General features: G+C 53.3%; 1 protein-coding gene across 4 annotated transcripts in view; it reads right to left on the reverse strand.

Moving 5' to 3' along the window:
- Positions 1-2,916: 2,916 nt before the first annotated feature.
- Positions 2,917-13,564, reverse strand: part of TBC1D22B (TBC1 domain family member 22B) — a 50,012-nt gene continuing 39,364 nt past the window's right edge. For 2 of the 4 annotated variants that reach the window (XM_029069399.1, XM_029069398.2), the window contains exons 9-14: positions 10,043-10,149; positions 7,339-7,414; positions 6,856-6,983; positions 5,980-6,075; positions 4,665-4,789; positions 2,917-3,349 (exon numbers count right to left, since the gene is read on the reverse strand). In XM_029069399.1, the coding sequence (XP_028925232.1) occupies positions 3,118-3,349; positions 4,665-4,789; positions 5,980-6,075; positions 6,856-6,983; positions 7,339-7,414; positions 10,043-10,149 (764 nt within the window). In that variant the 3' untranslated portion in view covers positions 2,917-3,117. Of the gene's footprint in view, positions 3,350-4,542; positions 4,790-5,979; positions 6,076-6,855; positions 6,984-7,338; positions 7,415-10,042; positions 10,150-13,564 lie in introns of those variants that run through there. The other 2 variants (XM_029069401.2, XM_029069402.2) reach the window with 2 other exon arrangements.

Here is a 13,564-nt window from a genome sequence, read left to right on the forward strand (position 1 = left end):
GCTTAGCAACAAGTATGCACTTAATACCAATACTGATCAATCAATACCTGTTTTCCCTCCCCCTTGGGCTCTGAGCCCTAGGTGGACAGGAACTGTGTCCAGCCTGATTGACTTGTATATACCTTAATGCTTAGAACAGTGCTTGACACATAGTAAGCTCTTAACAAATACTATTATTACCACACATACATTTCCCCTGAAAACGCCAGACATCTAGCCTCTCTATCTCCAAACCTCATTTCTTTCTTCCGAAGACCTTCAGATGAATAGCCTTCTTTCAGTTGGCCATTCAGGACAACATTAAACTCCTTGGGATGGAGGGATTTCCTTAAGTCATCTAGTACATCCCTTGTCTCCAGGGAGAAGTGCTCCAATTCTTGTCGAGGAAGAGATTTGTCTCTTTTGGGTTTAAAAAAAAAATGGGCAGGAGACGCCCCCACACATGCAACTTCCTGAAAAACATACTTCAGTGCCTCCTTCGTTCATTCGATCGCATTTATTAAGCACATGGAAAGAGCCCGGGCTTAGGAGTCAGAGGTCATGGGTTCGAATCCCGGCTCTGCCGCTTGTCAGCTGTATGACTGTGGGCAAGTCACTTAACTTCTCTGTGCCTCAGTTACCTCATCTGTAAAATGGGGATTAACTGTGAGCCTCATGTGGGACAACCTGATTACCCTGTATCTACCCCAGTGCTTAGAACAGTGTTCTGCACATAGTAAGCGCTTAACAAATACCAACATTATTATACTGTGTGCAGAGCACTGTACTAAGCCCTTGGGAAAGTACAATACAACCCTCTCAAGCCCTCGCCAAGAGAAAGAGCTTGGAGATCCCTTCAGGACTGAGGGGATCCACTTACAACCCACTGGACAGTATGCGCCTTGAAGGCAGTGATTTTGTTTACCATCTCTATTGTTTTGTAGTTTCCCCAGTGCTTAGCGCACAACTCTACACAAAGCAAGGGCTCAATCAATGGTGCTTATTGACCACTTACTATGTGCAGAGCACGCTACCAAGTGCTTGGGAGAGTACAATATAACAGAGTTGATAGACACGCTCAATAAATACCATTGATTGACTGATGGTCAAGGGACTCCACACCAGGCATGGGACTTCCTGGAGAAGCTTTGGGGCCAGGGGGCATTCCCACTGGTTGAAAAGGCCACCCAGGGGTCAAAATCCGGAGTCCTGACAGCATTCCTGAAACCTGGCCTGTCATCAGCAGGGCGCATGAAAGCCTGCCCCGGGATTGTGCTTCAGCCAAGATCAAGCGTGGGGGAGGCTCATTCAGTTCAATCGACAGTATTTACTAGGCACTTACTGTGTGCAGAGTACATAGCTAAGTGCTTCGTAAATTACAGTTCACAGGGTAGACATGATCTCTGCCCCAAGGAGCTTACAGTCTAGAGGGGGAAACAAATTCCATCCCCTTCACTTCAAAAACCAGCCTCTCAAAGGTCACCGATCTCCTCCTCGCCAAATCCAACGACCTCTACTCCATCCTAATCCTCCTCGACCACTCAGCTGCCTTTGACACTGTCGACCATTCTCTTCTCCTGGAAACATTTTCCAACCTCGGCTTCAATGACACTCCTCTACTGGTTCTCCTATCTCCTTGGTGGCTCAGTCTCTTTCGCGGGCTCCTCCTCTGTGTCCCACTCCTCTAACTGTGGGGGTCCCTCAAGATTCATTTCTGGATCCCATTTTCTCTATCTACACCCATTCCCTTGGAAAACTCATTCACTTACACAACTTCAACTATCACCTCAATGCTAATGACACCCATATCCACATCTCTAGCCACTCTCTCCCCCTTTCTGCAGTCTCGCATTTCCTCCGCCTTCAAGATAGCTCTACTTGAATGTCCTCCAGTCACCTCAAACTTCTTATGGATAAAACTGAACTTATTTTCCCACCCAAACGCTGTCCTCCCGCTCACTCTCCCATCTCTGTTGATGGTATCACCATCCTTCCTGTCTCACGAGCCCGGAACTTTGGCATTATCCTTGACTCCTCTCTCTCATTCCACCCACATATTCAAGCCATCACTAAATCCTGTCAGTTCTACCTTCACACATCGCCAAAATCTCCATCCAAACTACCACACTAATGCAAGCACTTATCCTATCCCGTCTTGATTATTGTATCAGCCTCCCTGACCTCCCTGCCTCCTGTCTCTCCTCACTCTGATCCATACTCCATTCTACTGCCTGAATCATTTTCCTTCAAAAACAATCAGACGTTTCCCCACTCCTCAAGAAACTCCAGTGGTTGCCCATCCAACTACGCATCAATCAAAAACTCCTCGCCGTCGGCTTTAAAGCACTTAATCACCTTGCCCTCTCCTACCTCACACCTTGCTATTCTCCCACTACAACCCAGCCCGCACATCTCATTCCAGATTCCTGATTGCATTAGATCTATCCCAGCATTTTGCACAGTGCTTGATGCACAGTTAATGCTTAATAAACACCAACATTAATTAATAGATGCAGTTACAGTCTATGCCATTTGAAACACTTTACGAAGGAATGGCCATGTACTTACCTGAAGAAGAGGAGCGAAAATAGGTTTTGCTCTGCGTTGAGCTGGGGTTTTTTTTGAATGGTTTGAGATCCTGGATAATCTTGGTTCTCCAGGCTCCCGTAAGCCGCCTGGTGAGTCCGTATGGAGGCGGTGGGAGTCCGGGAGGGGGACCCATTTCCCCCAGAAATGAGCCCCCACTCCCATCCTCCCTCTCTCCCCGATCTCTTGCCTATGCAAAGTGCTGGATGATTTCTCCGTGACTCGGACGGTCCCCGATCGGGGATCGCTCCCGCAAGATCGCCGTCCCCACCAGCCTAGAAGAGAAGCACCACCCCCAACCCCACCCTCTAACCCTCCACAGTCCCAGAGCCATGGAAGGCCGAGCCAGGCGGTGGAGGAGGAAACGGTTTATTCACAGCGCTACCACTTTGTTTGGAGTTCACACTTGCCCGTACAAACATAAAAACCAAAAAAATAAAGCCACCGTTTGGGAACGTGAAGTGTCTTTAATCAGGCAGGAGGAGCCGGGCCACCTGCCCCCTTGCTTTCCGAAGGAAACTGCCAAGGCACGGCGAGAGGGGAAGGACAGAGTCAGGGGGTGCCTGAGAAACGACTCCAGACGGGCAACGCGACACGCCAGACAGTGGGTGGGGTCACTGGGGGACGGCGCCTGGGGTCCCGCGCCACGGGCCGGGGCCGCGGCTGCCGTCCTGCGAGTCGGGCCGACGCCGCCGACGATGGGAAGACCACAAAAAACTCCACCAGGTGGCTTGTGATGTGACCTTGGGGGAGGGGCGCGGCGAGCGGGGGAGGGACGCTATCCCTGAAACAAGGAAGAGGCCGGAAACCGGGGGCCAAGTCACCCCCGGGGGGCAAACCGCTCACTCACCTTGGCACTACCACGCTGTGGTTCCCACCGGGAATAAAACACATTCAAATGTAAAAACACAGCCTCGTCCCCGGCCCCCTCTTCCAAGGGGGAGGCAGGACATCAGCAGCAAAGACAGGGTTTCCTCCACCCTCCTCTCCAGGAAGTCGTCCCCAGGAGGGTGGCGAGAGGCACATTTCCGCGGGAGGAGGGGGCCGGGGACTGCAGGGGCGGGTCGGTGCTGCGGCTGTCTGCGGGCCGGGGTTCGCGGGAAGGGACCCTGAGCCCACAGCTAGCTCGGGGACCCGCACCCGCAAACCCCTCCGAACTCGGCCGCTGGCTCCCCTCGGCCGCTGGCTCCGGGAAGCGTCTCCGTAAGAGCTAATACCTGCGCACCAACTGTTTGGGCCAGCGGGGCTCCGTCCCGGAGGCTGGCGGCACGGCCCCCGGACTGGCCCGGCGCCCCTCCCGACACGGGTGCCCCTTAGAAACATAAAATCACGTCCGCTACCAACAGAGAACACGTATTGTACGTCGGCAGCCGGATACACAAGGACACACTACACACAGGATGCCTTGGAGTGTCTCGGTGGGGGTGAGGGGGTGTCTAGAGGCTCCTTCCTTCCCTCTCCGTTCCAGGTCCTGCTGCAGGGCCTAGAGCCCGAGCCGGGGCTCCCCTCTCACCTGGTTAGGTGACGAGCGATCACTCCCGCACGGACTCTGTGGGGGCCGCCCGAATCGGGGGTCGGGGGAAGAGGAGGCTTCCGACTTCTGCCTCGGCCCGGGCTCGGCAGGGAGTGGGCCTGATCCTTCTTCCCCTCCCCTGGCCGCTCCAGATTCGGGGAGGGGTCTCGGCGGGGGTGGGGGAGGGGGTCAGGGAGCGGGACGTCAGAATAAGGCATTTCCACTCGTGACCAGATCAGACTTGGGACCGTAGAGTGGCCAAGACCGCATCGGGGCCGGGAGTTGCCCTCTGGACCGTTTCCCTCTCGGCAGCGAATGATCCAGAACCCCTTCTCTCCCGTCTCCTCTCCCGTCTCCACCCCGTCCGCGCTCCCAACCTCGAACCGGCCTTCCCGCCCTTCGGGCGCCGCGGACGGGGAGCGGTGGGCAGGAGGGCGGGCACCCCAAGGAGTTAAGACAGAGGCTGATGGGAGCTTTTTTACAGCAGGTCGAGCTCCTGGCCCGGGGTGTCGGGACGATTGCCACAGTGATTGGATTGCCGTCGGCGATGTGGGGAGGCGGGTCCCGGGCCGGGGGCAACCCCTACCGGCGGTAATGGTTGGGGGCGTCTGCAAACATGTACTTCAGTCTGTACGCTTCCGCCAACAGGAGCCCGATCTCCTCGTTGCCCCAGTGTATCGTGGGGAGGTTTTGCAACAACATGAGGAGGCCCTGAAAAAAACAGGGGAAGGGGCTTTCACGGGAAGCTCCAGGCCTTGGTGGGGGTAAGGAGAGGTGGGGCAGGAGAAGCAGAGCGGCCAACGGACCCTTGGCTATAGCTTGGCCATTTCCGAGCCTTTGCCTGGGCTTGGGGCAAGAAGCCACCTCCCCTCCTTCTGCCCATTCCCCCTCCCCGCCTCCATCCATCCCTCACCCCCACATTCATTCAACTGTATTTATTGAGTACTTAGTGCGTACAAAGCACTGTACTAAGCACTTGGGACAGTACACTATAAAAGACACATTTCCTGCCCGCAATGAGCTGAAACTGGCCCGTTCCCTCCTGTGCCTACATTTCCTAACGCATGGAATTACGGTGAGGCTCACGGGCCGGACTAGAGAGGATCCTACCCCGTGGCTCTAAGCCACGTGACTCCCTGGTAGCCTGGAGGCGACAAGGCGGGCCGGAGGGGCCGGGGCCCCTGAGAAGGAAGGAGCCGAGCCCACTGAACCTTGAAACTGGCAGCACCTGGGGGAAAGCGAGTTCTGGGCGCCCGAGAGTGGGATCCAACAGGCCCCAACTGTCCAAGGCATGAGAGAAAACCAGAGGTCCCACTCCAGACTGTGGTCCTCGGTCCACAGCTGCACACCTCTGAGAGGTGCGCCCTTCACGACCGGCAACCGGTCAGTCTTGACGAATCGGCCCCCTCGCTGCACCCACCGGCCCGGTTCCCTCTTGGAAGCCGGGAGGACAGGTGAACCAGAAGAAGGGCAGATGGGCTGAGATGTGGATGTGGGGGCTGATTTTCCTACCCCAGGTCCCCAGCTCTCCCCACTCCCCTCTGAAGCCCTGTCATTTTGCGTTGCCTCCCACCCCCACGGGGACATTCGTGGGACAAAGAGAGGAAGCTCAAATGCGCCGTTTTGCTGCTGGCCCCCAGCTCTAGTCAAAGGCTGGTTGGCAAAAAGTCGAAACCTAAAATAGGAATTCTGGATTATCTGTGGATTTTAATTATCTCTGCCGGCCCGACCCCCCATGCCCCGGACCTCTTGGGCGTTAGCCGAATATGATATTGCCTTTCCGCCCACCCTCTGGCCCTCAGGCCCTGGTGCTACAGCAGGGCGGGTGTGCCAGGACCTCCGCGGATGGCAGCGACTCACCCCAACAGGGCCACTGCCGCCCGGGGCCGGCAGGCTCTCACCTGAAAGTCCTCCTCGTCCAAGATCTCCTTCCGCCATTTGATTAAGAAGGCTGCACACACATAGAGGTGGAAGTGGGAGAATCCTTCTGGCTCAGACTGCAAGAGACCAACCCCTCATGAGCAAAGCCTGGGCCGGGTGGATCGGGTCCCCTGGCTATCTGACTTCAGACACTCCTGGAAGGGACGGGGGAGGGTCCAGCAGGAGGTAAAGGGTAGAAGCAAGGTATAGGGGAAAGACCTGGGGAAGGGGTCACGAAACCTGACTTCTCCTCCAGCAGGAGGCATGTCGTAGTGGGTAGAGCCCGGGCCTGGGAGTCAGAAGGACCTGGGTTCTAATCCTGGCTCCCCGACTTGTCTGCTGTGACCTTGAGCAAATCACTTCGCTTTTCTGTGCCTCAGTGACCTCATCTGTAAAATGGGGATTGAAACTGTGAGCCCCACATGGGACAGGGACTGTGTTCCAACTCCACTTGCCTGTCTCCACCCCAGTGCTTAGTACAGTGCCTGGCACATAGTAAGCACTTAACAAACACCACAATCATTATTATTCTTACTAGCCTGCTGAGTGACCACAGGACAAGTCACCTAGCCTCTCTAGGCTTCAGTCTCCACATCCGTAAAATGGGGATAAGATCTCCCACTCTCTCCACTTGAAGGCCTGGAGCTTCACGTGGGAACTGGGACTGTGGCCGATCTGATGATATCGGGCCCACCCCAGCGCCTAGCAGAGTGGTTGGCACCTAGCAAGCTTTTGCCACATATGCTGTCACTAAAGTAGGCAGGGAATTTCCCCAAGGGTCTCAGGGGCAGGGGAGGAGGGAGGTTGGGGTATCGGGCGGCCCAGACTCCGGAGAGCCCCAGGGTGCGGCTCGGTACCTGGTAGGTGTCCCACAGCCGTATGGTGCAGCGGAGGGGCAGTTCCCTCATCAGCAGATTGTTCATCCAGCGAAAAGCAAACTGCAGGTATTCCACCTCGTACCTCCTGAAGTGATTGTGTACCTGCTCTGGAACGGGAAACGCCATGGGCCCGGCCGGACCGCCCGCGGGCGTCTCTCTCCGCCCGGGAAAAAGCTCCCACACCCCACTCCCGTCCCAGAAGTCAGAGAGGGACAACCTGCTCCCAAGCCTTTGAACCTCCCTGCCCTCCCTCCCACCAGCCGTCCTCTAGAGCCTCCTGACACGGTCGCCAGATAACTGCCCGGAACACTCGCGGGGGAGGAGCTCGGCTGGCATAGGGCGGGCAGACGGTTGGATTCCTGGTGCCCAAAGTGACTCGCCCCATCGGCCACCCCACTATCTGAGGACCCCATAGCCCCTGTCACTGCTCGGCGGTTGGGGGGCGGCCCGCACCCCACCTACCGTCAATCCGGCTGACGAGCTCTTCCAGTGCTTTGACTTTCTTCTGGATGCCGGGCTGCGCAAAGGTATAGTTGTCCTGCAGGGGAGAGCCAGGTTGCGATTAAAGGGGACCGGGGGATGGTGATGCTACGAGAGCTGTACCAGGGTCACCCGCCCGCTTGGCCCCACCAGAGCAGCATCCAGATGACTAATTGCAGTGCGGCGCTCAGTACAGTGCTCTGCCCCTGGAAAACGCTAAGTACTACTGACCGATTGATTGTGCAGAGCCCTGAGAAGGAGGATGACCTAGTGAGAAGCAGGATGGCCTAGTGAGAAGCAGTGTGGACTAGTGAGAAGCAGTGTGGCCTATTAGAAAGAATATGGGCCTGAGAGTCAGAGGACCTGGGTTCTAATGCTGGTTTCCCATTTGTCTGCTTGTAGGACCCTTGGGAAATCACTTCTCTTTGCCTCAGTTACCTCATCTGTAAAGTGAAGATTCAGTACCTGTTCTCCCTTCATTTTAGACTGTGAGAGGCACATGGGACAGGGCCTGTGTCCAACCTGATTATCTTGAATCTACCCCAGTACTTAGTACAATGTCTGGCTTATAGGAAATCCTTAACTAATACCATTTAAAAAGAGAAAAAAACTAGGCACTTAGGGACCAGATGGGAGATTGATTCCTGCCCTCTAGGGAGCATATGATCTCGTGGTGAAGGGAAACAGCTATCCATGACAAGAACACATCTGTGAAAAGGGGGGAGGGTACACACAATACAGGTGGACAAATAAACCGAAGTAGCACAGCGCAGTGGATCAAGTGTGGGCCAGGGAGTCAGAAAGACCTGGGTTAATAATAATGTTGGTATTTGTTAAGCGCTTACTATGTGCCAAGCACTGTTCTAAGCGCTGGGGTAGACACAGGGGAATCAGGTTGTCCCACGTGGGGCTCACAGTCTTAATCCCCATTTTACAGATGAGGGAACTGAGGCACCGAGAAGTTAAGTGACTTGCCCAAAGTCACACAGCTGGCAAGTGGCAGAGCTGGGGTTCGAACCCATGACCTCTGACTCCAAAGCCCGTGCTCTTTCCAGTGAGCCACGAAGGCGCACCATTCTAATCCTGACTCTGCCACTTGTTTGCTGGGTGACCTTGGGCAAGTCACTTCACTTCTCTGTACCTCAGTTACCTCATCTGTAAAACGGGGATTAAGACTGTGAGCCCCATGTGGGACAGGGACTGTGTCCAACCTGATTAACTTCTATCTAGCCCAGTGCTTAGGACAGTGCTCGACGCAGAGTAAGCGCTTAACAAATACCATCATTATTATTATAAAATGGGCCAATTGTGAGGAGGACGATGATGGAGCCTCCAGTCCTAAACAACAGACAAGGTTCGGTCCAGTCCCGGAGACCTGGGCACCAAGAGCCCACGCCAAGGAACAGACTCTATTGGGAGCACCTTACACTCTCTCATCCCCATCAGTTGGGTTCCCGCTGGGGTGGCAAGCAAACACCCAATCAGTCAGTCAAATGTATTTATTAAGCACTGTATTAAGCACCTGGGAGAGCACAATATAACATTCACAACCCTTGTCCAGACTTTTAAACTGTGAGCCTGCTGTTGGGTAGGGATTATCTCTATTTGTTGCCAAACTGCACTTTCCAAGCACTTAGTACAGTGCTCTGCACACAGTAAGCGCTCAATAAATACGACTGAATGAACTGAATGTGCACAACGAGCTTACAATCTAGAGGGGGAAATCAGGAATCAGACAGGTTATAGTGTTGGGTTGTACTCTCCCAAGTGTTTAGTACTTCACTTCTCTGTGCCTCAGTTACCTCAAGTCTAAAACGGGATTAAGACCACGAGCCCCATATAGGACAGGGACTGCGTCCAACCTGATTCACTTGTAATAATAATAATGGTGGTATTTGTTAGGCATTTACTATGTGCAAAGCACTGTTCTAAGCGCTGGGGGATACAAGGTGATCAGGTTGTCCCGCGTGGGGCTCACTGTTTTTAATCCCCATTTGACAGATGAAGTAACTGAGTCACAAAGTTAAGTGACTTGCCCAAAGTCACACAGCTGGCAAGCGGCAGGGCATAATTTTGGTATATGTCAAGCGCTTACTATGTGCCAGGCACTGTACTAAGCCCTGGAGTGGATACAAGCAAATCAGTGCCTGGCATATAGTAAGCGCTTAACAAATACCATTAAAAAAAAAGAAAAAGGGCTCAGCGACGTAGGGAAAAGCGTACTGACAAAGCAGTCATCTCCCCTGCCCAGGGCCTGTTTCCATTATTCTTGGGTCACCCTCACCCCATCCCTGAAGCGGTGGGAAGCCGGGGCGGGGGCAGTGATTACGTGGCCACTTTACATCTGGGGAACCAGGTCCAAAGAGACTCATTCCCAAAAGTCACCCAAGTAGCCCATGTTGGAGGCAGGACTTGAAACCAAGCCCCCCGACCAGCTACCCTCTTGCGTCTGCTAATGTCAGAGCTGGGTCAAGGGCTACCTAGGGGTCAGATTTCTAGGCTCTAAAAAGGACGGCTAGGGATGAAAGGTAGGGTAGGCTACCTCTCTTTCCCAGCAGCCAATTCAGGTGAAGAGGTAAGACGGAGTGTGGGCTGGGTAAAGGGAGAATAGAAGGGGCAGCAGCAAGGAAGGCAGAAGACGGGAAGGGGACCACCAGCACTGGACTGGCCCGGGCCACGGGCTCACCTGGATCCCATCCAGCAGCTTGCTCATGCACCAGAAGCTGTCTGCTTCGATGCTCCGCAGCACATCCTGAGACAAGTTTGTCACGTCGAAGTTCTCCACGTCCTCTTCTGAAACACAAAATGCCAAGATGGTCTGGGAGACTTTGCCCAGAAGGCGAGAGTCAGGCACCTCCCAAGGAATCCTCTCGGAGGCAGGGGGTTACTGCTGTTTCTGAGATGAGCCATCCCCCATTTTTCCTGCCATGTCGCTCAGTTCCCCGACTGCAGCTGAGCCTGGGGAACCCTGAACAGATCCAAGACAAAGCAGGTGATCTGCACCTCCCCTGGCTCTTCTCTGGGAGAGAAACATTTGATTTCCGTTTGTGGCTACTCTATTTTGGAAGAGGCCACTCCCAGCCCTATGCTAATGGAGTGCAAGACATCCTGGGAGTCTGGCTAACTTAACTCCCTGTGTCCCTAGTTCCTGTCCAAGTCTGAAGAGGAGAGGCTTCCAAATTAGTGGATCTCCAAGGCGGATCTGCCAAAGTGACAACGATGCTTTTCGTTCCGCATGGGCTAAGCATTATGCTAAGTGCTGGGGTAGAGACAAGATAATTGGTTTGGATTCAGTCCCTCTCCTGCATGAAGTTCAGCATCTAAGATAGAACTCGTAGTGCATTCCCATTTTACAGATGAGGAAACTGAGGCACGGAGAAGTGGAGTGACTCACCCAAGGTCACACAGGAGGCAAGTGGTGGAGCCGGGAGTAGAACCTGTGTCTCTGGACTCCCAGTTCTGTTCTCTTTTCATTAGGCCACAGTGACAGGTTAAATTGCCTTGCTCTTCCCAGAGTGCTCTATTCCCTCAGCTCTCTACTTCCTGGCCCACCCTCTCCATTTCCTTGGGCTCATTCAAACCCAGATAACAAGGCCACAGGCAACCCTGGATTGACTGATCAAGGCCCTGGGCCAGCCATCCTATAAAGCTGCTCCCAGGTGCCTTAGAGTATTCTCCTGCACCCATCTGATGCCAGGATGCGGCAGTGAGAAAGAAGTGGCGGGTCGGAAAATTTGAACAGGGAGGCTCCTCCATCCAATTCCCCCTGTGGGAGTGACAGACAGACATGATTCACACTTCCCAAAGCCCCCTGGGAGAGACCGGCGCAATCACGTCAATGTCAACCGCATTTATTGAGCACTGACTGAGCACTCACTGTACTAAGTGCTTGGAAGGGTACAATATGATACAATCTCTGCCCACAACAAGCTTACAGTCTAGACGGCAAGACAGACATTAATATAAATAAATTACATATGCGTACATAAGCACTGTAGGGCTGGGAGGCAAGATGAATAAAGGGAGCAGGTCACGTAGAAGGGAGTGGGGGAAGAGGAAAAGAGGGCTCAGGAAGGGAAGACCTCTTGGAGATGTGCCTTCAAAATCTGTCACAGTCAACAGAAACTCCCTCTCTCCAGGGGCTTTTCCTTGCTTGGGAAGCTGAGGGGGCTCACTCTCCTCTGAGGGAGAAGGAGGGCTAAGCTTCCAGGTAGCAAGACTGTCTTTTTCGGGCCAAATGCTGATGCCCAGGAAGGATGCCCCCACCAGGGATAGCATTTAACAGGGAGCTGGGGAGAAGCTGGGACATGCGCTGACTTCAGGTTCTGAGGCAGATTCTCCTCAGAGACAATAGGAGAAGCCTCAGGCGATGGACTTGCATGGGGTGCGGAGAGGATCGAGCCAACCCCGCAAATGGAGTAGATCAAGCACTGGCCTGGGAGCCAGAGGACCTGGGTTCTCATCCCAGAACCACCACTTGCCTGCCGTGTGACCTTGGGCAAGTCACTTCACTTCTCTGTGCCTCAGTTCCCTCAAATGCAAAATGGGGATTCAATACCTGTTCTCCTGCCTACTTAGACCGTGTGGGGCGGGGACTGTGTCCAACCTGATTAATCTGTATCCACCCCAGTGCTTAGAGCAGCGCTTGACATATAGTAAGCGCTTAACAAATACCATTAAAAAAAAAAGACAGCCATCTTGGATGATCCAGGACACTCTAATGTGGATTCAAAGCTACCCACCAAACGCACCCTGCCCCACCAGGCTCAGAGAATAGATCCTTCTGCACCTTTGTCATGAATTCCACAGTAGGAGAGAACACGAGGGAAGCAGACAGCAAAACACTCCCCTCAGTTTTCCCTACAAGTGAAACGACAACGCCAGGAAACCGATGCCCACTCAGGGTCATGACAACCGGGAGCATCCATGCAAGAGGAAGTAGACTGCTCTCTGGATCACGCATCCTGCTTCTCACTGTCCCGGTCGGCCGACAAGCCCAATCAATCAACCGATGGGATTTACCGAGCTCTTACTGCATGCTGAGTTCTGTACTAAGAGCTTGGGAGAGTACAACAGAGTTGGTAGACAGGTTCCCTGCCCCCAAGGAGCTTACATTCTAGAAGGGTAACCAAGAGTGGCCTGTGGTTGAAATAATGCTTCTGGAGGGGAGAGGTAGAGTTGTGCCGCCCAATGTCTGCTCTCTCCTTTCCCCTCCTGAAAAGGACACAGCAGGGAGAGGAAAGAAGTCTTCCTCTTTCCTGGAATTCCCTCCCTTTCACATCCACCAGACTCAAGTCTCCCCATCTCCAAGGTCCTTCCAAAATCCCACCTCCTCCAGGAGGCTTGCCCCATTTTTCTCCTCCCCGGGTCCTATCTGCTCAACAATCTTCTCAGGACATTTTTTAAAAAATGATATCTGCAAACACTTACTTTGTGTCAAATACTATTTTGGGCACTGGGTAGATACAAATTGATTAGGTTGGACACAATCCCTGTCTCATGTGGGGCTCACAGTCCAAGTATGAGGAGAACAGGAGAAGTGAGGCACAGAGAAGTTTAATGATTTGCCCAAAGTCAAACAGCCAGCAATCAGCAGAGCCAAAATTAGAACCCAGGTCCTCTGACTCCCAGGTCCATGGTCTTTCCACTAGACCAAGCTGCTTCCGCATTTTTGCACCCCTTCGGCATGAATGCACTTGCCATCACCTGTAGCACTTTGGTAACATTGATTTTCACCTTCTCCTACTGAGAAGCCTGGTCTAGTGGACAGAGCACCGGCCTGGAAGTCAGAAGGACCTGGGTTCTAATGCCGCCTCCCCCACTTGTCAGCTTTGTGACCTTGGGCAAATCACTTCACTTTCAATCTCATTTACTGAACGCGTACTGTGGGAAAATACTGTACTAAGCACTTGCTTAGCTTCACTTCTCTGTGCCTCAGTTACCTCATCTGTAAAATGGGGATTAAGACTGTGAGATCCACGAGGGTCAGTGACTATGTCCAGTTCAATTTGCTTATATCCACCCCAGTGCTTCATACAGTGCCTGGCACAGAGTAAGCACTTAAATACCACAAGTATTATTATTATTATATTATTAAGCACTTCTTCCTCTTATCTATAAATGATGATGAGTCTGTCTCCTCCATTAGACTATAAACTTCTTGAGGACAGGGATTGCGTCTTCTACCTCTGTACTCTCCCAAGAGCTA

The sequence above is a fragment of the Ornithorhynchus anatinus genome, chromosome 7 (assembly GCF_004115215.2).
Source record: "Ornithorhynchus anatinus isolate Pmale09 chromosome 7, mOrnAna1.pri.v4, whole genome shotgun sequence".
Classification (NCBI taxonomy): Eukaryota; Metazoa; Chordata; class Mammalia; order Monotremata; family Ornithorhynchidae; genus Ornithorhynchus; species Ornithorhynchus anatinus.